At 40.4% G+C, this 22,500-nt stretch overlaps 1 protein-coding gene across 5 annotated transcripts in view; it reads left to right on the forward strand.

Moving 5' to 3' along the window:
• nfic (nuclear factor I/C) overlaps positions 1-22,500 on the forward strand; it is a 161,249-nt gene that overhangs the window by 115,658 nt on the left and 23,091 nt on the right. For 2 of the 5 annotated variants that reach the window (XM_062998785.1, XM_062998786.1), the window contains 6 exons: positions 1,853-1,976; positions 3,158-3,282; positions 5,304-5,417; positions 9,037-9,221; positions 17,068-17,227; positions 21,435-21,520. In XM_062998785.1, coding sequence (XP_062854855.1) covers positions 1,853-1,976; positions 3,158-3,282; positions 5,304-5,417; positions 9,037-9,221; positions 17,068-17,227; positions 21,435-21,520 — 794 coding nt within the window. Of the gene's footprint in view, positions 1-1,852; positions 1,977-3,157; positions 3,283-4,852; positions 5,175-5,303; positions 5,418-9,036; positions 9,222-17,067; positions 17,228-17,368; positions 18,793-20,302; positions 20,474-21,434; positions 21,521-22,500 lie in introns of those variants that run through there. The other 3 variants (XM_062998787.1, XM_062998788.1, XM_062998789.1) reach the window with 3 other exon arrangements.

The raw sequence follows: 22,500 nt of genomic DNA on the forward strand, positions 1-22,500 counted from the left end.
CAGGAAACACCACGGAGAGGTCACCAGTCCATCACAGGACACACACACACACACACATTTAGGATAATTTAGTAGTTCCAGTTGTCCTGACTGCACATCTTTGTACTGTGGAAGGAAACCGGAGCATCCGGAGGAAACCCACAACTCGCACAGACATGGGGAGAACATGCAAAACTACACACAGAAAGAACCCGGACCCAGGGCCTTCCTGCTGCGAGTGCTACCCACCGTGCCACCCGTTATATAGATGATTTTGATGTTTCTTATCCTGTATACAGGAAAGTAGTTCGGTGGTTTAGAGGCATGGTTGTGTCACAATCCACATGAATCTGTACTAAAAACATGAGAGTTTAGAGTTTAGATCACGGCCGCTATCGTTTTTACTGTATTTAATATAAAGTAAAACACTGACCACTGTTAGAGGTGCTAGTTTGGCTTTAATGTTAGTAAATAAATAAATAAACACACACAAACACCAGTGATGCAGGTCTGTGAGTTCTCTGGATGCCAGAATTGTCCACATGAAGATCACGAACGCTTTCAAATGCCACGTCACCCACTCACATTAGAGCCGTTGTGATTTCCAGCTGGACCGAGCCTCAGTGTGTGAGTGTGTGTGTGTGTGTGTGTGTGTGTGTGTGTGTGTGTGTGTGTGTGTGTGTGTGAGTGTGTGTGAGTGTGTGTGAGTGAGTGTGAGTGAGTGTGAGTGAGTGTGTACACTGGATGAACACTCACACACACACATACACACACACACACTCTCACACACACACACACACACACACGCACTCACACACACTCACACACACACATGCACTCACACACATACACACACACTCACACACACACACACACTCATACACACACACACTCACACACACACACTCACACACGCACTCACACACACTCACACACACACATGCACTCACACACATACACACACACACTCACACACACTCATACACACACACTCATACACACACACACTCACACACACACTCACACACGCACTCACACACACTCACACACACACATGCACTCACACTCACACACACACACTCATACACACACTCACTCATACACACACACTCACACACACACTCATACACACACACTCACATACACACACACACACATACTAACACACACACTCACACACACTCACACTCACACACACACACACTAACATACACACTCACACACACACGCACTCACACACACACACACACACACTCACACACATACACTCACATACACACACACACACACACACACTGAAGGTGGACAATATCTGGCAACTTGTCCAACACCCTTCACCTTATACACGTCATAGTGTTGGTATTTCTATATGTTGGAGTTCCAGTATAACCAGTACAAATACCAGCAGGTCTGCTGCTGCCCTCTGCTGGCTGATCGATGGTGCTTCACAATAACGGGGGATAACAAGTGGCTCTCAGTGCGTGATCCGGATCTCCATATGAGTCTGCCCGGTGCAGGTGAAAAGAAGCAATCGGTGCTGCACATGTGTCAGAGGGGGCGTGTGTTAGTCGCGACCCTCCTCGGTCAGGAGTGGAGGTCTGCAGCAGTAGAGGGGAACTGGATATGACTAGATTGCCTCGCCACTGAGAGGCAACCAAAATAATGGAAACACAAAAAAACAGGGACAGAAGTGTAAATTTGCGCTGTGTGACGGTCCATCCCAGATGCCTCCGAGCCCGGAGAACTGGACGCCGCTTCTGAACATGGTCACCATAAAGCTTGTTTATGGTTCTTGACAGTTTGTACTGTTACCGCTGACGTTCTAACCCTCTGACTCCGCCCTCTGTGGTTTATTTATTTTTGTGTATTTTAGCGCCGGTGGTGAGCGGAACTGGACCGAACTTCTCTCTCGGGGAGCTGCAGGGTCACCTGGCCTACGATCTAAACCCAACGGGCGTGGCCATGAGGAGAACCTTGCCCAGCACCTCTTCCAGCGGGTCAGTACACGCACCCATACACCCTCGTTCTCAACACACGGGAGTGTAATCACTTCATTAGCGGGTCGGTTCGTTTAGCGTTTTTCAGCAGGATGTGAATGTGATGTTCCGTTTAAATAATTGTGCAGGATCAGATACTGATGGAGAGGAGCGACGTCTCTTCATCAGCTTCACTGGACTCTGTAGAACTCTGTAGAACTGTGTAGAACTCTGGAGTTGAATTATGTGTACAACTAAAATGCTGTACAGAACTCACATGTAGAACTTTCTCTGGTGTTGAATTCTGTGTAGAACTCAGATGTAGAACTATGTGTAAAACTGTAAAGATCTCTAGTGTAGGACATGAGAACTGTGTAGATCTCTGGTGTAGAACTCTGTAGAACTTTCTCTGGTGTTGAATTCTGATGTAGAATTCTGTGTAGAACTGTGTCAGATTTTCTCTCTGTAGAACTCTGGTGTGGAACTTTGTGTAGAACTCTGGTGTGGAACTTTGTGTAGAACTCTGTTGTAGAACTGTGTGTAGAACTCTAGAGCTTTCTTTCTCTGGTGCTGAATTCTGTGTAGAACAGTGTAAAATGTTGTACAGAACTCTGGTGTAGAACTCTGTGTAGAACTTTGGTGTAGAACTCTGTGTGGAATTTTGGTGTAGAACTCTGTAGAATTCTGGTGTAGAACTCTGTGTAGAACTGGTGTAGTACTCTGTGTAGAACTGGTGTAGAACTCTGTATAATTCTGTGTTAAACTCTGGTGTAGAACTCTGTGTAGAACTTTGGTGTAGAACTCTGTGTGGAAATTGGTGTAGAACTCTGTGTAGAATTCTGGTGTAGAACTCTGTGTAGAACTCTGATGCAGAACTCTGTATAATTCTGTGTTAAACTGGTGTAGAACTCTGTAGAATTGTGTGTAGAACTCTGTGTAAAGCTCTGAGTAGAATTCTGGTGTAGAATTTTCTCTATCTCTGATGCAGAACTGGTGTAGAACTGTGGTGTAGAATTCTAGTGTAGAACTGTGTGTAGAATTGTGTATAATTTTCTCTCTCCCTGGTGTCTGTGGTGCAGGAGGCAGAAGTCCAGCTCGGTGTAGGGTGTGGATGTTCGGTGTAGACCTCTTGAGTAGAACTGTGTAGAAATCTGTGTAGAATTGTGTGTAGAACTCTATAGAACTCTCTCTCTCTGGTGCAGGAGTAAGAGACAGAAGTCCAGCTCGGTGGAGGGCGATATCGACACCAGCCCCGGCGGTGATTACTACCCCTCACCCAGCTCCCCCGCTAGCAGCTCCAGAAACTGGCAGGACGAGATGGAAGGAGGTGAGTACAGACAACCATCACAAAGATACTGTACATGTTTTATCATGGAAAAACAGAGCAGTGGAAGGTTACCCACACGTTACACAGTGACTTTAGTCGTATCCAATTCCCTGATGGTATTCCCTCCTCTACTGCTGCAGACGTCCACTCCTGACCGAGGTGGGTCGTGACTAACACACGCCCCCTCCGACACGTGTGCAGTAGCGCTTCTTTTCACCTGCACCGGGGTTCATACGGAAATCCGTATCGCGCATGGAGAGTCACGCACTGATCTCCATTATCCCCCGTCTCTGTGCAGCACCATTGATCAGCCAGCAGGGGGCGTAACTGCAGCAGTGATGAGGAATCCCCTCCAGCACTCCCACCCTTATTAAGTGCACAGGGGGATTGAGTGTGTTTTAGGTACAGGCGTCAGTCTGAAGCGTTCGTTTTAGCACCGTAGACGCGTTATCGATGCAGCGTAGGCCGGAGGGAACACAGCTAACGGTTAGCATTTAAAACCGCGCGGCTTTACATTTCCAGAATGGAGCCGCGGGTCGTTATTAATTCACGAACTCCATTTTTGTGGAAGTCTGCAGAAAACCGAGCGGCTCGACTCCTCTGCGGCACGCGGTGAGAATCCGACGCTCTGACGGATGTTAAACCGCACCGCCGGCGTTCTAGCTGACCTGAGCTATACAGCGACGCGGCGGTTAACCGTCTTCAGCTGTTTATTAGCCTGAAAATGGAACGTGGGCGTTTTTAGAGGAAAAACCCGTTTTAATAAATATTTGTACAGTAGGTCCTCGACTTACGTCGGAGATCCGTTCCTACGGACGCGACGTAACGCGATTTTTGCCGTAAGTCGGAACCCACCTACATAAGCATCTACGTCACTCACATAGAGCACATACACAGTATGAACAACGCTGTCTTCCTCGTATAGCGCCGCGTGACGTCGTATTCGTCCGCTCCGCTCGCCAACTAGTTCCCGCGCTAACTTTGTTTTTATGTCGCAAACGCCGAACGTCGGAATGACGGAACAAGACTTTCTTAATAAATGTATGGGAGATGGCGACGTAACCACGAAACGCCATATGTCGAGTCCGCCATAACCCGGGAACTTACTGTATATAATTATGGTAAAATCAGGAGTGATGTGACCCACCATGCGCTGTATCCAGGCTTGGGACCTGCACTTAGAGCGCACTGACACGTTCACATCCTAATGACTGGGTTGTTCAATCACAACTAACAATCCTGCACGTGTGGATGCCTGACCGGCCGGTAGCACCTCCGATTTTGATCCCGGATCTCAGCCGTAGTAAGCTAGCTGATTGATCAGTCGGTGTTCCGGTTCATCCCAGAGCTGTTGAGTGGGGCTGAGCTCAGGACTCTGTGCAGGAAGTCTTTATAGAACTCACTCATGCTGGAACAGGAAAGGACCTTCCCTAAACTGTTGCTGCAAATCAAATTGGAAGCATGTCATTTCCTTTATGTAATGAATTTATTACTCTGTTAGTAACAGCTGTGGTGGGAACACGTAAAATCAGTCATTAGAAGGGGTGTCCCAATATTTTTGTCCTTATAGTGCATGTAGTGCAATTACGATGGGTGGACAAAATAACAGAAACAAAAACCTCCAGTCGGGACGGAGAAGAGAAATGAGGCAGAGCACAGGGGGCAATAAACAAGCAGTGCCCCCCCCCCCATCCCATAATGGAAAATACACCAAACTACCGAACTCACCTGATTCAGACCAGAACCCCCCCCACGGTGTAATAAAGGTAATCAAACACTGACCATTTTGTGTGTGTATCTGTGTGTGTCTGTGTGTGTGTGTATCTGTATGTGTGTGTGTGTATCTGTATGTGTGTGTGTGTGTGTGTGTGTCTGTGTGTGTGTGTGTATATATGTGTGTGTGTGTGTGTCTGTATGTGTGTGTGTGTGTGTGTGTGTGTGTCTGTGTGTGTGTGTGTATCTGTATATGTGTGTGTGTGTGTGTGTGTGTGTGTGTGTGTGTGTGTGTGTGTGTGTATCAGGACTCTCCCCGGTGAAGAAGACAGAGATGGACAGTCCGTCTCCTCAGGAGAGTTCGTCTCCTCGCCTCAGCAGCTTCACACAGCACCACAGACCGGTCATCGCCGTGCACAGCGGTCAGTTCTCTTATTAACACACCTCAACACAGTGGGGTGGGGGGGGGTTCAGGGGGTGTGTGCAGGGGAGGTCAATAAAAACTGTTTTTCTTTTTCTCCTTCTACTTTTACCTCTTCTGTGTTTTCTACCTCTTCTTGTTCTTCTGTTTCTTCCGTTACGTCTGTTTCTACTTCTATTTTTTTTACCTCTTCTACTTCTTTTTCTACTTGTTCTTTTGCTACTCCTTGTTCTTCTTTGTTTGTGCTTTTTTGTTTTTCTATTTCTTCTTCTTGTTCTTATATTTCTTTTTTTCTGCTACTTCTTTTTCTCCTTCTTCCTCTTTTTGTACCGTTTCTTCTTCTGCTTCTTTTTTCTGTGTTCTTTTACTTCTTTTTCTTCTTCTTCTTTTTCTACTTCTTCTACTTCTTTTTTTATTTTCTCTACGTCTTGTTCTTCTTTTCTTTCATACTTCTTGTACTTTTTTTTTACTTATTCTTGTTCTTTTATTTTTTTTTCTCCTTCTTCCTTTTCTTTTTCTACTTGTTTCTTTTGCTACTTCTTTTTGTTCTTCTTTTTCTATTTCTTTTAGTTTTTTCTATTTCTTCGTTTTCCCCTTTTACTTTCTGTTCTTTTATTTTTTATTACTACTATTACTACTTCTTGTTCTTATATTACTTCTTTTTCTTGTTCTTCTTCCTCTTTTCATACCTTTACTTCTTCTACTTCTTGTTCTACCTCTTCTAATTCTTCTTCTTCTTGTTCTTTTTCTTTTTCTACTTCAATTCTACAACCCCAATTCCAATGAAGTTGGGACGTTGTGTAAAACATAAATAAAAACAGAATACGATGATTTGCAAATTCTTTTCAACCCATATTCCATTGAATACACTACAAAGACAAAATATTTAATGTTCAAACGGATAAACTTTATTGTTTTTTTGCAAATATTCAATCATTTTGAATTTGATGCCTGCAACACGTTCCAAAGAAGTTAGGACAGGGGCAACAAAAGACTGAGAAAGTTGAGGAATGCTCAAAAAACACCTGTTTGGAACATTCCACAGGTGAACAGGTTAATTGGAAACAGGTGAGTGTCATGATTGGGTATAAAGGGAGGCTCAGTCGTTCACAAGCAAGGATGGGGCGAGGTTCACCACTTTGTGAACAACTGCGTGAGCAAATAGTCCAACAGTTTAAGTTATGTTTCTCAACGTGCAATTGCAAGGAATTTAGGGATTTCATCATCTACAGCCCATAATATCATCAAAAGATTCAGAGAATCTGGAGAAATCTGTGCAAGTAAGCGGCAAGGCCGAAAACCAACACTGAATGCCCGTGACCTTTGACCCCTCAGGCGGCACTGCATTAAAAACCCACATCATTCTGTAATGGATATTACCACATGGGTTCAGGAACACTTCAGAAAACCATCGTCAGTGAACACAGTTCATCGCTCCATCTACAAGTGCAAGTTAAAACTCTACCATGCAAAGCGAAAGCCATATATCAACAACACCCAGAAACACCACCGGCTTCTCTGGGCCCGAGCTCATCTGAGATGGACCGACGCGAAGTGGAAAAGTGTCCTGTGGTCTGACGAGTCCACGTTTCAAATTGTTTTTGGAAATCATGGACGTCGTGTCCTCCAGGCCAAAGAGGAAAAGGACTGTCCGGATTGTTATCGGCGCTAAGTTGAAAAGCCAGCATCTCTGATGGTATGGGGGGGGGGGGGGGGGAATGTTAGTGCCCATGGCATGGGTAACCTGCACATCTGTGAAGGCACCATTAATGCTGAAAGGTACATCCAGGTTTTGGAGCAACATATGCTGCCATCCAAGCAACGTCTTTTTCAGGGATGTCGCTGCTTATTTCAGCAAGACGATGCCAAGCCACCTTCTGCACGTGTTACAACAGCGTGGCTTCGTAGTAAAAGAGTGCGGGTACTAGACCGGCCTGCCTGCAGTCCAGACCTGTCTCCCATTGAAAATGTGTGGCGCATTATGAAGCGCAAAATACGACGACGGAGACCCCGGACTGTTGAGCAACTGAAGTTGTACATCAAGCAAGAATGGGAAAGAATTCCACCTACAAAGCTTCAACAATTAGTGTCCTCAGTTCCCAAACGCTTATTGAGTGCTGTTAAAAGGAAAGCTGATGTAACACAGTGGTAAACATGCCCCTGTCCCATCTTCTTTGGAACGTGTTGCAGGCATCAAATTCAAAATGAGTGAATATTTGCAAAAACACAATAAAGTTTATCCGTTTGAACATTAAATATTTTGTCTTTGTAGTGGATTCAATGGAATATGGGTTGAAAAGGATTTGCAAATCATCGTATTCTGTTTTTATTTATGTTTTACACAACGTCCCAACTTCATTGGAATTGGGGTTGTACTTCTTTTACTTCTTTTTCTAATTATTCTTGTTCTTCTGTTACTTTTTCACCTTCTTCCTTTTGTTGTTCCACTTCTACTTCTTTTCAACTTTTTTTTTTACTTCTTTGCTTCTTCTTGTTCTTGTTCTTCTACTTCTTTTGTACTTCTTTTCCTCGTTCCACTTCTTTTTTACCTCTTTTACTACTTTTTTTCTACTTGTTGTTCTTGTTCTTTTCCTACTTCTTCTTGTTCTACTTTTTTACTTATTTTTGTTTTTTCTATTTCCTCTTGTTCTGCGTCTTTCTGTTCTTTTATTTTTTACTACTTCTTGTTCTTATATATTTTCTTTTTATTCTTCTACTCCTTCTGTCCTCTGTCAGTCCAGCCTCCTGCATGTCATCCCTCACCGCATCTCCTCCTGAGAGAACCTCTCACTCCTCTTCTGCACATGCTCAGATGGTCTCAGTCTCTCCTCCCTCAGATGGTCCCCTTGCTCCGTCCCTCTAATATAATAATATAATAAACTCCGTCCTGATCCCGTCCATCCTCCTCACTCATCGTTAGAACCTCAATATCTTCATCTCGTCATCTCCAGCTCCCTCTCGCCTCGTTCTCTGTACACCACGCCGTATGTTCACGACCTCTGCTGTGACCTGGAGAGAACCGAGCCGTGTGATCATGTGACTGCAGCGATGATCTGAAGGACCAGGATGATGAGAGCACTTCGTTTCATTGTGATGCCGCGGGCGCCGTGCAGACGCCATTGCTCGTTCTGACAGGTAGTTAATTGTCTGTGGCACAATGAGGCGTAATCTCACCTGGCACCGTGCCGCCGTCCCTGCACAACGACAATTAGCGCCGGTGTTCAAACGAAGCGCTGGAGCGGAACCACCATACGTCACCAAGAGGGAAATAAAGAGCTCAGAGTGGACAAAAGTATTGGGACGCTACTTCTAATGACTCAATTCATGTGCACTGACTGATCAATCAGCGTCCAGCCACAAATTCCCACAGACACACTCCAGAGTCCTGTGGGAAGCTTCTCAGAAGAGCGGCTGTTGTTCTAGCTCACGAGAAAAGGTCACACAGAGCTCACGAACAGGCGTCCCAATACTTTTGACCACACACTGTATAATGATGTATATATATGGACGTTGACTTTATTAGGGGTGACACCAGACTCACTGTGACCCTGACCAGGCATGAACAGTTTGTGAGGTGAAGGTTAACGTGTGTGTGTGTGTGTGTGTGTGTGTGTTTGCAGGTCTCTCGCGGAGTCCGCACCCCTCCTCGTCGCTGCACTTCTCCACCACCCCCATCCTGCCCCAGTCAGCCTCCACCTACTTCCCCCACGCCGCCATCCGCTACCCCCCACACCTCACCGCCCAGGACCCGCTCAAGGACCTGGTCTCCCTGGCCTGCGACCCGTCCAATCAGCAGCCCAGTTCGGTAAGCCCCGCCCACACTGTTTTAGAACAACAGCCGCTTTTCTGAGAAGCTTCTCACAAGACTTTGAGGTGTGTCTGTGGGAATTTGTGGCTGTCCACTTTTTTAGGTCCCTGCAGCTCACCCCAGTAGTTCAGTAACTAACCTACAGCGACATGCAGAGAACTAACACACACACACATTGATGTACTGCGACCCTGATAGCAGGTCAGGTGACCCTACGGTTCAGATCCGGTCAGAAATGTTTGATCATTTAACCGAGTGTGGTAGCGTCCAATCCAGCTCAACAGCAGCGGCCTGGCTGTGTGCTCAATACACACTGGATATACACCTGAGTGTGTGTGTGTACTGTACATGTGTGTGTGTGTGTGTGTGTACTGTACATGTGTGTGTATATGTGTGTATGTGTGTACATGTGTGTGTATGTGTGTACATGAGGAAGTGTTTACATGTGTGTATGTATATGTGTGTGTGTACATGTGTATATGTCTGTACATGTGTGTGTATGTGTGTACATGTGTGTGTATGTGTGTACATGTGTGTGTATGTGTGTACATGAGGATGTGTGTACATGTGTGTATGTATTTGTGTGTACGTGTGTACATGTGTGTGTGTGTGTGTGTGTGTGTACATGTCTATGTGTGTGTGTGTACATGTGTATATGTGTGTGTGTGTACGTGTATTGTGTGTGTACATGTGTGTGTGTATGTGTGTACATGTGTGTGTGTATGTGTGTACATGTGTATTGTGTGTGTACATGTGTGTGTGTATGTGTGTACATGTGTATTGTGTGTGTACATGTGTGTGTGTATGTGTGTACATGTGTATTGTGTGTGTACATGTGTGTGTATGTGTGTACATGTGTATTGTGTGTGTACATGTGTGTGTGTATGTGTGTACATGTGTATATGTGTGTGTGTACATGTGTATATGTGTGTGTATGTGTGTACATGTGTGTGTGTATGTGTGTACATGTGTATTGTGTGTGTGTACATGTGTATATGTGTGTGTACATGTGTATATGTGTGTGTGTACATGTGTATATGTGTGTGTGTGTACATGTGTATTATGTGTGTGTACATGTGTATATGTGTGTACATGTGTGTGTGTGTGTATGTGTGTACATGTGTATTGTGTGTGTACATGTGTATTGTGTGTGTACATGTGTGTGTGTATGTGTGTACATGTGTATTGTGTGTGTGTACATGTGTATATGTGTGTGTGTACATGTGTATATGTGTGTGTGTACATGTGTATGTGTGTACATGTGTGTGTATGTGTGTACATGAGGATGTGTGTACATGTGTGTATGTATATGTGTGTACATGTGTGTGTGTGTGTGTGTGTACATGTGTATGTGTGTGTACATGTCTATGTGTGTGTACATGTCTATGTGTGTGTGTGTACATGTGTATATGTGTGTGTACATGTGTATATATGTGTGTACATTTGTGTGTGTGTGTGTACATGAGGATGTGTGTACATGTGTGTATGTATATGTGTGTGTGTGTACATGTGTGTGTGTGTGTGTGTACATGTGTGTGTGTGTGTGTACATGTGTATATGTGTGTGTACATGTGTATATATGTGTGTACATTTGTGTGTGTGTGTGTACATGTGTATATGTGTGTGTACATGTGTATATGTGTGTGTACATGTGTATATATGTGTGTACATTTGTGTGTGTGTGTACATGAGGATGTGTGTACATGTGTGTATGTATATGTGTGTGTGTGTACATGTGTGTGTGTACATGTGTGTGTGTGTGTGTGTACATGTGTGTGTGTGTGTGTACATGTGTATATGTCTATGTGTGTGTGTGTACATGTCTATGTGTGTGTGTGTATGTGTGTATATGTGTGTGTATGTGTGTACATGTGTGTGTATGTGTGTACATGAGGATGTGTACATGTGTGTATGTATATGTCTTGTGTGTGTGTGTACATGTCTATGTGTGTGTGTGTATGTGTGTATATGTGTGTGTATGTGTGTACATGTGTGTGTATGTGTGTACATGAGGATGTGTACATGTGTGTATGTATATGTCTTGTGTGTGTGTGTGTGTATGTATGTGTGTACATGTGTGTATGTATATGTGTTGTGTATGTGTGTGTACAGTGTATCACAAAAGTGAGTACACCCCTCACATTTTTGCAAATATTTCATTATATCTTTTCATGGGACAACACTATAGACATGAAACTTGGATATAACTTAGAGTAGTCAGTGTACAGCTTGTATAGCAGTGTAGATTTACTGTCTTCTGAAAATAACTCAACACACAGCCATTAATGTCTAAATAGCTGCAACATAAGTGAGTACACCCCACAGTGAACATGTCCAAATTGTGCCCAAATGTGTCGTTGTCCCTCCCTGGTGTCATGTGTCAAGGTCCCAGGTGTAAATGGGGAGCAGGGCTGTTAAATTTGGTGTTTTGGGTACAATTCTCTCATACTGGCCACTGGATATTCAACATGGCACCTCATGGCAAATAACTCTCTGAGGATGTGAGAAATAGAATTGTTGCTCTCCACAAAGATGGCCTGGGCTATAAGAAGATTGCTAACACCCTGAAACTGAGCTACAGCATGGTGGCCAAGGTCATACAGCAATTTTCCAGGACAGGTTCCACTCGGAACAGGCTTCGCCAGGGTCGACCAAAGAAGTTGAGTCCACGTGTTCGGCGTCATATCCAGAGGTTGGCTTTAAAAAATAGACACATGAGTGCTGCCAGCATTGCTGCAGAGGTTGAAGATGTGGGAGGTCAGCCTGTCAGTGCTCAGACCATACGCCGCACACTGCATCGACTCGGTCTGCATGGTCGTCATCCCAGAAGGAAGCTGACGCACAAGAAAGCCCGCAAACAGTTTGCTGAAAACAAGCAGTCCAAGAACATGGATTACTGGACTGCCCTGTGGTCTGACGAGACCAAGATAAACTCGTTTGGCTCAGATGGTGTCCAGCATGTGTGGCGGCGCCCTGGTGAGAAGTACCGAGACAACTGTATCTTGCCTACAGTCAAGCATGGTGGTGGTAGCATCATGGTCTTGGGCTGCATGAGTGTTGCTGGCACTGGGGAGCTGCAGTTCATTGAGGGAAACATGAATTCCAACATGTACTGTGACATTCTGAAACAGAGCATGATCCCCTCCCTTCGAAAACTGGGCCTCATGGCAGTTTTCCAACAGGATAACGACCCCAAACACAACCTCCAAGATGACAACTGCCTTGCTGAGGAAGCTGAAGGTAAAGGTGATGGACTAAACCCAATTGAGCACCTGTGGCGCATCCTCAAGTGGAAGGTGGAGGAGTTCAAGGTGTCTAACATCCACCAGCTCCGTGATGTCATCATGGAGGAGTGGAAGAGGATTCCAGTAGCAACCTGTGCAGCTCTGGTGAATTCCATGCCCAGGAGGGTTAAGGCAGTGCTGGATAATAATGGTGGTCACACAAAATATTGACACTTTGGGCACAATTTGGACATGTTCACTGTGGGGTGTACTCACTTATGTTGCAGCTATTTAGACATTAATGGCTGTGTGTTGAGTTATTTTCAGAAGACAGTAAATCTACACTGCTATACAAGCTGTACACTGACTACTCTAAGTTATATCCAAGTTTCATGTCTATAGTGTTGTCCCATGAAAAGATATAATGAAATATTTGCAGAAATGTGAGGGGTGTACTCACTTTTGTGATACACTGTATATGTGTGTGTACATGTGTACATGTGTACATGTGTATGTGTGTGTGTGTGTGTGTGTGTGTGTGTACATGTGTACGTGTGTATGTGTGTGTGTGTGTGTGTGTGTGTACATGTGTGTGTGTATGTGTGTACATGAGGATGTATGTACATGTGTGTATGTATATGTGTGTGTGTGTGTGTGTATGTGTGTGTGTATGTATATGTGTGTGTACATGTGTGTGTGTGTGTGTGTGTATTGTATGTGTTTATGCTTGGTTTGCTTTATCTGTTAGGATCGTGTGGGGTTATTACGCAGCGTGTCGGGACCACGCCCGTGAGCGTCAGATCATGTGACCTCAGCGCCGCTTTTGTATGATCTGGAGCGTTTGATGCGGATTCTGTGTCCTCACACACGTCAGGTTTATGCAGCTGCGCCGCTTAGTTTCACCGCTGATGATTCTTACGGAAAGGCGGTAAACAACTTTACTATGGAGACGCTAGGACACCGCGCCCATCGGCCACTCGCGTCACAGGTTCATCGGTTTCACTCCGGCGAAAATATGGGGTCAGAACGGCACCGATGATTCAGACTGGGAAGCTGTGATCCTGCAGTGGAAAAGCGCAGAACGGTGCCGGATTTTGGCACCAGTTCCGCAACCACGCCGGTGCAAAAGTGCTAAAGTGCAAAAGTGCTACCAGTGCTGATTTTAATGGAACTGCAGTGAGAAAGGAAATTGTCACCCACTGCAAAGAGGCTGAGGAGAAGAAAAGAATTGTTTATGCTGACAAAGAGAAAGTTAAAGAGAGAGAGCGAGAGAGAGAGAGAGAGAGAGAGAGAGAGAGAGAGAGAGAGAGAATGATGAGAAAGAGAGAGAGAATGATGAGAGAAAGAGAGAATGATGAGAAAGAGAGAGAGAATGATGAGAGAGAGTTTTGAGCCTCGTCAGACTCGGACCGTCCTGCAGCTCTCATTGAAATTCTCTCCACTGCGGTCATTCATCTTTTTATTTATTCATTTATTACTTAATTATTTTTATTCATTAGTTTATTTATTTGTTCATTCATTTATTTATTTATTAGTGTATTTATTTCATTTATTAATTATTAATTTATTTATTATTTTTTTAATTCATTTAGTTATTTATTCTTTTATTTAATTTATTTATTAATTTATTTATTCATTCATTTATTTTATTTATTTGTTTATTTATTTATTAATTTATTTATTCATTCAATAATTCTTTTATTATTCATTCATTTATTTTATTTATTTTTTTATTTATTAATTAATTTATTTATTAATTGTTTCATTCATTTAATAATTCATTCATTTATTTTATTCATTTGTTTATTTATTTTATTTATTAATTAATTTATTTATAAATTTTTCCATTCATTTATTAATTCATTCATTTATTTTATTTATTTGTTTATTTATTTTATTTAATAATTAATTAATTAATTTTTTCATTCATTTATTTATTAGTTTGTTTGTTCATTTATTTATTAATTAATTAATTTATTCATTTATTTTTCTGTTTTATTGTGTGCATCACATTTCCCAGAATTATCTGCAGTATCACCAGTGGAAGCTTTAAACACAGCAGAGGTACCAGCAGTTTTAGTCCAAATCTTTAGCTTTGTCATCATGAGAGAGTTTTGAGCCTCTTCAGACTCGGATCGTCCTGCAGCTCTCATTGAAATTCTCTCCACTGCGGTGTGACTGCAGCAGCCGCTCAAAAGGACAGCGCGCGACGTGGCTAACTCACCCGCCGCGCAGTAGAATACGAGCGGTCCCGCTGATGGATAAACCGAGAGAGAGAGAGAGAGAGAGAGAGAGTGATGGATGGGTGGTGGCTGTTAGCCAGAACATTACTGCGTCTCTCATATATCTGCTGACAGCGAGAGAACGAGGACGACGGAGGAGGGACGAGGTCTGATTATCATTCTGCTGCATCTGATTTCAGTTTAATCTGAATATAAACGGCTGCATCTGCTAATATTTAAACAACTTTGGGGTTTTTGACTTTTGTTCCAGTGAAGGATCAGATCCGGTACTGATTTTAGTTCTGGATCTTCTGACTTCAGTGCTTAGACTGTTGGATTCTCCTGTATGTACATATGTATGCATATAGGGGGCGCCAAAGTCTCAACCCTCTTATTTCTATCTGGGCTTGTGACCTGCACTGAGATCGCACTGACGAGCGCAAGTGCACCTCCTAATGACTCGGCTGTTCGGCCTCGCATCCACCCCTCAGACAGCCAATCATGTCCACCGCTGAGATTCGAACCTGGTACCCCAGCTTTTAGCGGTAGTGATCCAGCATGCATTATTTACCGCTTTATTATCATATATAACGTATATACTATCCAAAAACGACATACAGTTGTGACCAGGGTTATGTGACGTGGGACTCGAACCGACAGCCTTCTGATCACTAGTCTGGAATTAGACTGCAGGGATGCGCACCTGCTTACAGGACAGCCCAGTCAGACCATGGAAATTACTCACACCTCCAAGGTTGCTCTGTTTTTCCTGAGTAGCGCGCAATTTGAAATTCATTTCTCATTGCTCATGTTTAATTATTTCTTTATTTTACTGATCATTTCCCCTATTATTTTATGGTCTCAGTTTGGATGTATCCCATTCCCTTTTACACTTTGAATCTACCAGCATGTGTTTTATAGTTTTGCTTCATTAAAATTCTGCTTCTGCTACCGGTCTGTTCAGTAAAATATAATTTTATAATCTATAATAATATGAACATTAAAATTAAATAAATCTCTTGAGTCTGTAGCGATGCAGAAACGTTTGTACGAAATGCCGGGAGTCGGCTCACAGAGAGAAAATGTGAGGTGTTTAATTCTTTAGGTGAGGATGGTGGGTCTTGATAAGGTCCCTGACATCCCAAGATTTAGAAGCACCTGTGATGAGTGGTGGTCACGTGCTTTCAGAAAATAGATAAATTACAGATATATAACTACATAATATTTATTTATTTATTTATTTTTGTATATATTCATTTAGTTACATTTATTTATTTATTACTTAATTATTTTTATTGATTCATTCATTTATTTATTTATTTGTTTTTTATTTATTACTTAATTATCGTTGTATTTATTTATTTGTTTGTTTTAAATAATTAATGTATTAATTCATCTATTTATTCATTAATTTATTACATAATTATGTTTATTGATTAATTTATTTAGTTCATTCAGTTATTCATGTATTTATTCATTTTTTCATTTATTTAATTGTTTATTTATTTTATTCATTAATTTATTTATTATGTTTTTTATTTATGTATTCATTTATTTGTTTATTTAATTTGTATTAATTTATTAATTTATTCATCTTTTATTATTTTATTTATTATTTGTTTATTTTTTTCATTTATTAATTGATTGATTCATTTATTCATTTATTAATTCTTTTGTTTATTCATTTATTCTTTTATTTATTCATTTATTTATTTATGTATTTTTATTTATTAATTGATTCATTTATTTAATTCAATTATTTATTCATGTATTTGTTTATTTTTTATTCATTCATCTATTTGTTTGTTTTATTGTGTGCATCACATTAACCAGAATCATCTGCAGTATCACCATTGAAAGCTTTAAACACAGCAGAGGTACCAGCAGTTTTAGTACAAAATATTTTGCTTTTGCTTTTTTTGTTGCTTCATGCAGATTAAAACATTCAGAATCCCAAACGCCCCTAAATAAGGGTTCAGGCCGGGCGCTCGGGTGGTGCAGCGGTAAAACATTCTAGCGTGAAATCGCGGGTTCGAATCTCAGCTCTGCAGTTGGCAGACCGGGCGCTGATACAGACCAGGGTGGGGGTGCTGGAGGGGATTGCTCATGAGTGCTGCTGTTCCGCCCTCTGCTGGCTGATGGGTGGTACTGCACAGAGACGAAGGATAATGGGGATCAGTGCGTGTTAGTGGGGTTGAGGCAGCAGATTAGAAAGTTAAGGTGGTTATGGTGGGAGGGTGAGACGTCGGGTGAGAGGGTTAAAGAGGGCGTGGTTGGTGGGCGTGGCAGCAGTGGGGGGGGCGAGAGAGAGCAGCAGGGCGTGTTGTTTTGATGTGTGGCCCTCAGGCCGGCTGTGTAGGTGCTGGCTGACTGTTGCTCTCTCTCTTTCTCCCGCAGCTGAATGGCAGCGGTCAGGTGAAGGTCCCCACCCACTACATCTCCTCTCAGATGCTGGCCCCTCCGCCCCCTCCGGCCCTGCCCCGCCTGGCGCTGCCCACCGAGTCCAAACCCAGCAGCACCTCTCCAGACGCGGCTGCCTCCTCGCCCACCTCCCCCAGTAAGTGGCTCGCCGTCGCCCCCGTTATCTTTACTTTCAGATCCTGCATTTACTGACGCTTTTGTACGCGAGTCGGCCGCTAATCAGATTCCACATAGAGCTGCAGTCACCAGATAAAAAAACGTAAACTTTATGTTTCAGGTGTTTAAATGATCTCAGTATCAAGCGTGTTGGTGCTGCACAGCTCCAGGGACCAGGAGTCGGTCTTCTTTACCATTTGTTATTGTCACTTTCTTCACCCACCTTCTTTCAATTGTTGTGATTCCTCATAACTGCTGCAGTTACTCCCTCTGCTGGCTGATCGATGGTGCTGCACAGAGACGGGGGATAACGGAGTACAAATACTGAAATAATTAAATGAATAAGAACCATACAATTATGTAACAGACTGTACAAATCTCATACTGTACCACTCTGCAATAATAAAAAATACATGTACAAATACAGAAATAAATAAATATAGAAGTGCAAAAGAAAATAAATGTAGAATTAAATAAATAAATGTAGAAGTATTAGTAGAAGCAAATAAAAAAATACATAAATGTACTTATGTAGAAATACTTAATTAAATAAATAAAAACCTTAAAATTATGCAACAGAAAAATCACATGTTGTGCCACTCCACAATAATGAATAAATAAGTGTACAAATACAGAAATAAATTAATATAGAAATACAGAAATAGACCAGAGACGGGGAATAATGGAGATCAGTGCATGACTCTCCGTGTGCGATACGGATCTTCGTATGAACCCTGGTGCAGGTGAAAAGAAGCGGTCCGAGTGTAAGAGCGGGCGTGTAGAGAAATAATACTATATTAGGAATAAATAAAAAAGTGCCTGGGTGGCAGTTTTACCCTGTGAAAGGATAATTATGTAGTGGATGAGCTGCTCCCGGGGGAAAAGTATTGATCTGTGGACTGTTAAGAATAAAATAATGAGCAGGTTTAATCGCGGGAGCTTCAGTGCTGGACGGGTGTGTGAGGATATTTTCAGCTCTTTGTTGTTTATGCTTATTAAAATATAAGAAAAGCTGAGCGGAGCTTAATGCTCACATACACACCATCACACTCAGTGCTGCATCAGCATGAGGAACGAGGCGACCTATCGACCCGCCCTGCTCCCCCTACCCACCTGATCAGCTTCTCAGTACAGAGGATTCTAATCAGACCTGGAGCTCATAATCAGATTATTTAGACGCTCTACTTATACGTCTCTTTGGTTTTAGCTTACTAAGCTAACACAGTTAGCATCAGGACGTTTAACCCGCTAGCACGTCACCTAATGTCTCCCTCCGTGTACCGAAAGGGAATAAATGAATAAGAACTTTACAATTATGTAACAGACAAATCTCATACTGTACCACTCTGCAAAAATAAATAAATAAATGTAAAAAATAAAAGAAATAAATGTAAAAGAAATAAATGTAAAGAATAAATGTAAAAAATAAAATAAATACATGTAAAAAATAAAAGAAATAAATGTAAAAAAAATGTATGTAAAAAAATGTATGTAAAAAAAAAAAAAAAATGTAAAAAAAAAATGTAAAAAAATAAAATAAATAAATGTAAACAAATAAATGTCAAAAATAAAATAAATAAATGTAAAAAATAAAATAAATAAATGTAGAAATAAATAACTGTAAAAAAATGTAAATAATTAAAATAAATAAATGTAAAAAGTAAATAAATGTAAAAAAATAAGTGAATGTCAAAAATAAATGTAAAAAAATAAAAAAAATATAAAAAAAAAAAAAAAGTAAAAAATGTAAAAAATAAAAATAAATGCAAAAAATTTAATAAATAAATGTAGAAATAAATAAATGTAAAAAAAAATTTAATAATTAAAATAAATAAATGTAAAAAAAATAAATGAATAAATAAATGTACAAAAATAAGTAAATGTCAAAAATAAATGTAAAAAAATAAATAAATAAATATAAAAAATAATAAATGTAAAAAAAATTTAAAAATAAAAATAAATGTAAAAAAATAAATAAATAAATGTAAAAAATAAAATAAATAATGTGAAAAAAAATAAAAACCTTAAAATTTTGCAACTGATTGTAAAAATATCATAATTTACCACTCTGCAATAATAAATAATTATATAAATGTACAAATACAGAAGTAAATAAATATAGAAGTGCAGAAGGAAATAAATGTAGATTTAAATAAATAAATGTAGAAATAAATAAGTAAGAACCTTAAAATTATGCAACTGATTGTAAAAGTCACATATCGTACCACTCTGAAATAATAATAAATAAATAAATAAATAAATATATGTAAATTAATAAAATGCTGAAACAAATTAATGTAAAAAAAAAACCTTAAAATTATGTAACAGACTGTAACGCTTCAACTCTCCCTGACGCCCCAATTTACAAATAAACCACACTCGTATAATTACACCTTTATACAGATTACACATCAATGAGAATTTATTTACATTTAAAGGAACTCTGTTGGTTGCTCCGCATTGATTTGTCCGCCATGTTTGTAGTTTTTGATGAGAAAATTTGTGCTGCACTGAATGCTGGGATTGATCTTCAGTGCTGAGGAGGCGTCGGACGCTCCCTCGTTATTCAGTCAGATCATCACTCAGAATTAAGGCGCCTCAGTAGAATTTAGACACGCCCTCCTCTCGGGAGTGTAGGATGATGGGAAATGTGTCTGTGTAGAGAGAGAGAGCGCTAGGATTCACACACAGACCCGTGAGTGTTTTTAGGTTTTGTTATTGCGGGATTTCCTCAGAGAGCCGCTAATGAAGACGTCTGATTATGGTAATGACTCCGCCCGCTTCTCTCAGCCCTCGTTAGTGGACGTGTTTATTAACGAGGTGCTTCGTTTGCATAACAGGATCTGAATAGGTGCTCAACGCTCAGACGCTCGTCATTGCAATAAGAACCTTAAAATTACACAGTGGTATTACAGGACCACACCGTACCACCGTGCAAGCTCACATGGTCCAGAGCCGGGTTTGTTCTGTACGCTCCAGTGATCTACATCTGTGTAATTTATTCATGTTTATTAACTCAGTCGATTACATTTAACATGATTTTAATATTTTACAGCTGAAATTGTTCCGTGTTAACAGCCTGGTCCTGATCAAAGGTTTTTATGCTGATTAGATCCATCAGTTCCTCACCCTCGCATGCACAACTGTTACAAAACAGGTCGAGAAAATGACATAAGTATAAATATATATAAATGCACAAATAAATATAGTTTAATAAATAAATAAATCAAAGAGCATATAAAAATTTATGTCTTTAATTTATTTCTACATTTCCAAGTATCAACGTCTATTTGTTCTATTTATTTATTTCTACATTCATTTATTTCTATATATATATATATATATATATATATATATATATATATAACATTTATTTATTTTTTTATATATTTTTTATTTATGTGTACACTTATTTATTTATACATTTGCTTATTTATTTACTTTTTTTCATTTATTTGTCTATTCCTATATTAATTAATTAATTTATTTTAACATTTATTTGTTTCTACATTTATTAATTTATTTCTGAATTTTTACATTAGTTTTTTATGTATTTCTACATGTATTTATTTATATAATAATTTATTTCTATATTTCTATTTATTTATTTCTGTATTTATGTATTTTTATATTCATTTATTTATTTTTATATTTATTTATTTTTTATTTATTAATTTATTTATTGATATATGTATGTATTTAAATATTGATTTATTTATTTTTACATTCATTTATGTATTTTAAATGTATTTATTTATTTATATATTTATGTATTTATATATTCATTTATTAGTTTGCATAATTATTTATTTATGTATTTATGTATCTATTGATTTATTTTTTATATTACATTATTTTTTTCTATATTTATGTATTTTTATATTTATTTATTTCTATTATTTAAGTATTTATTTATATATTCATTCATTAATTTGCATAATTATTAATTGATTTATATTTATATTACACTATTTTTATATTTAAGTATTTTATTTGTGTTTCTATATTAATTAATTTATTTTTATATTACATTATTTTTGTATTAATTTATTTAAACACGTCCACATACATTTGGGGGGTGGTCCTAATGTTTTGGCTCATCAGTGTACATCCCGTCCATGTACTCACAGCTCAGGTATTCATTCACTGCCTGACTGACCTGGTTCCTCTGTTTGTGTCTCTCTCAGCATACTCTGCTCCCGGGTCACCACCTTCCAACCGCACCTTCGTAGGACTCGGTCCTCGAGAGGCCGCCAGTCTGTATCAGGCTCAGGTACTGAAAACCACACCCTACTACACCTGCACCACTAACACTGCTGTACCTACACCTGTACTTACTGAAAAACCTCACCTAACAACACCACTAACACTGCTGTACCCACACCTGTACCTACACCTGTACCTACTGAAAGACCTCACCCTACTACACCTGTACCACCAACACTGCTGTACCTGTACCTACACCTGTAGCTACTGAAAAACCTCATTTAACTACACCACCAACACTGCTGTACCTACACCTGTACCTACTGAAAAACCTCACCTAACAACACCACTAACACTGCTGTACCCACACCTGTAACTACACCTGTACCTACTGAAAGACCTCACCCTACTACACCTGCACCACTAACACTGCTGTACCTACACCTGTACCACCAACACTGCTGTACCTACAAGTGTACCTACACCTGTACCTACTGAAAAATCACACTTTACTACACCTGCACCACTAACACTGCTGTACCTACAAGTGTACCTGTACCTACACTTGTACCTACAGAAAAACCACACCTTACTACACTTGTACCACCAACACTGCTGTACCTACACCTGTACCTACACCTGTACCTACTGAAAAACCACACCTTACTACACCTGCACCACTAACACTGCTGTACCTACAAGTGTACCTGCACCTGTACCTACACCTGTACCTGTATCTGTACCTATACTGGTACCTGTACCTACTGGAAAAACCACACCTTACTACACCTGTACCACTAACACTGCTGTACCTGCACCTGTACCTACACCTGTACCTATACCGGTACCTGTACCTATACAGGTACCTGTACCTACACCTGTACTTGTATCTGTACCTGTACCTACACCTGTACCTACACCTGTACCTGTACCTACACCTGTACCTGTATCTGTACCTATACAGGTACCTGTACCTACACCTGTACCTGTACCTACACCTGTACCTACACCTGTACCTGTATCTGTACCTATACAGGTACCTGTACC

This window comes from Trichomycterus rosablanca, chromosome 7 (genome assembly GCF_030014385.1).
Source record: "Trichomycterus rosablanca isolate fTriRos1 chromosome 7, fTriRos1.hap1, whole genome shotgun sequence".
Classification (NCBI taxonomy): Eukaryota; Metazoa; Chordata; class Actinopteri; order Siluriformes; family Trichomycteridae; genus Trichomycterus; species Trichomycterus rosablanca.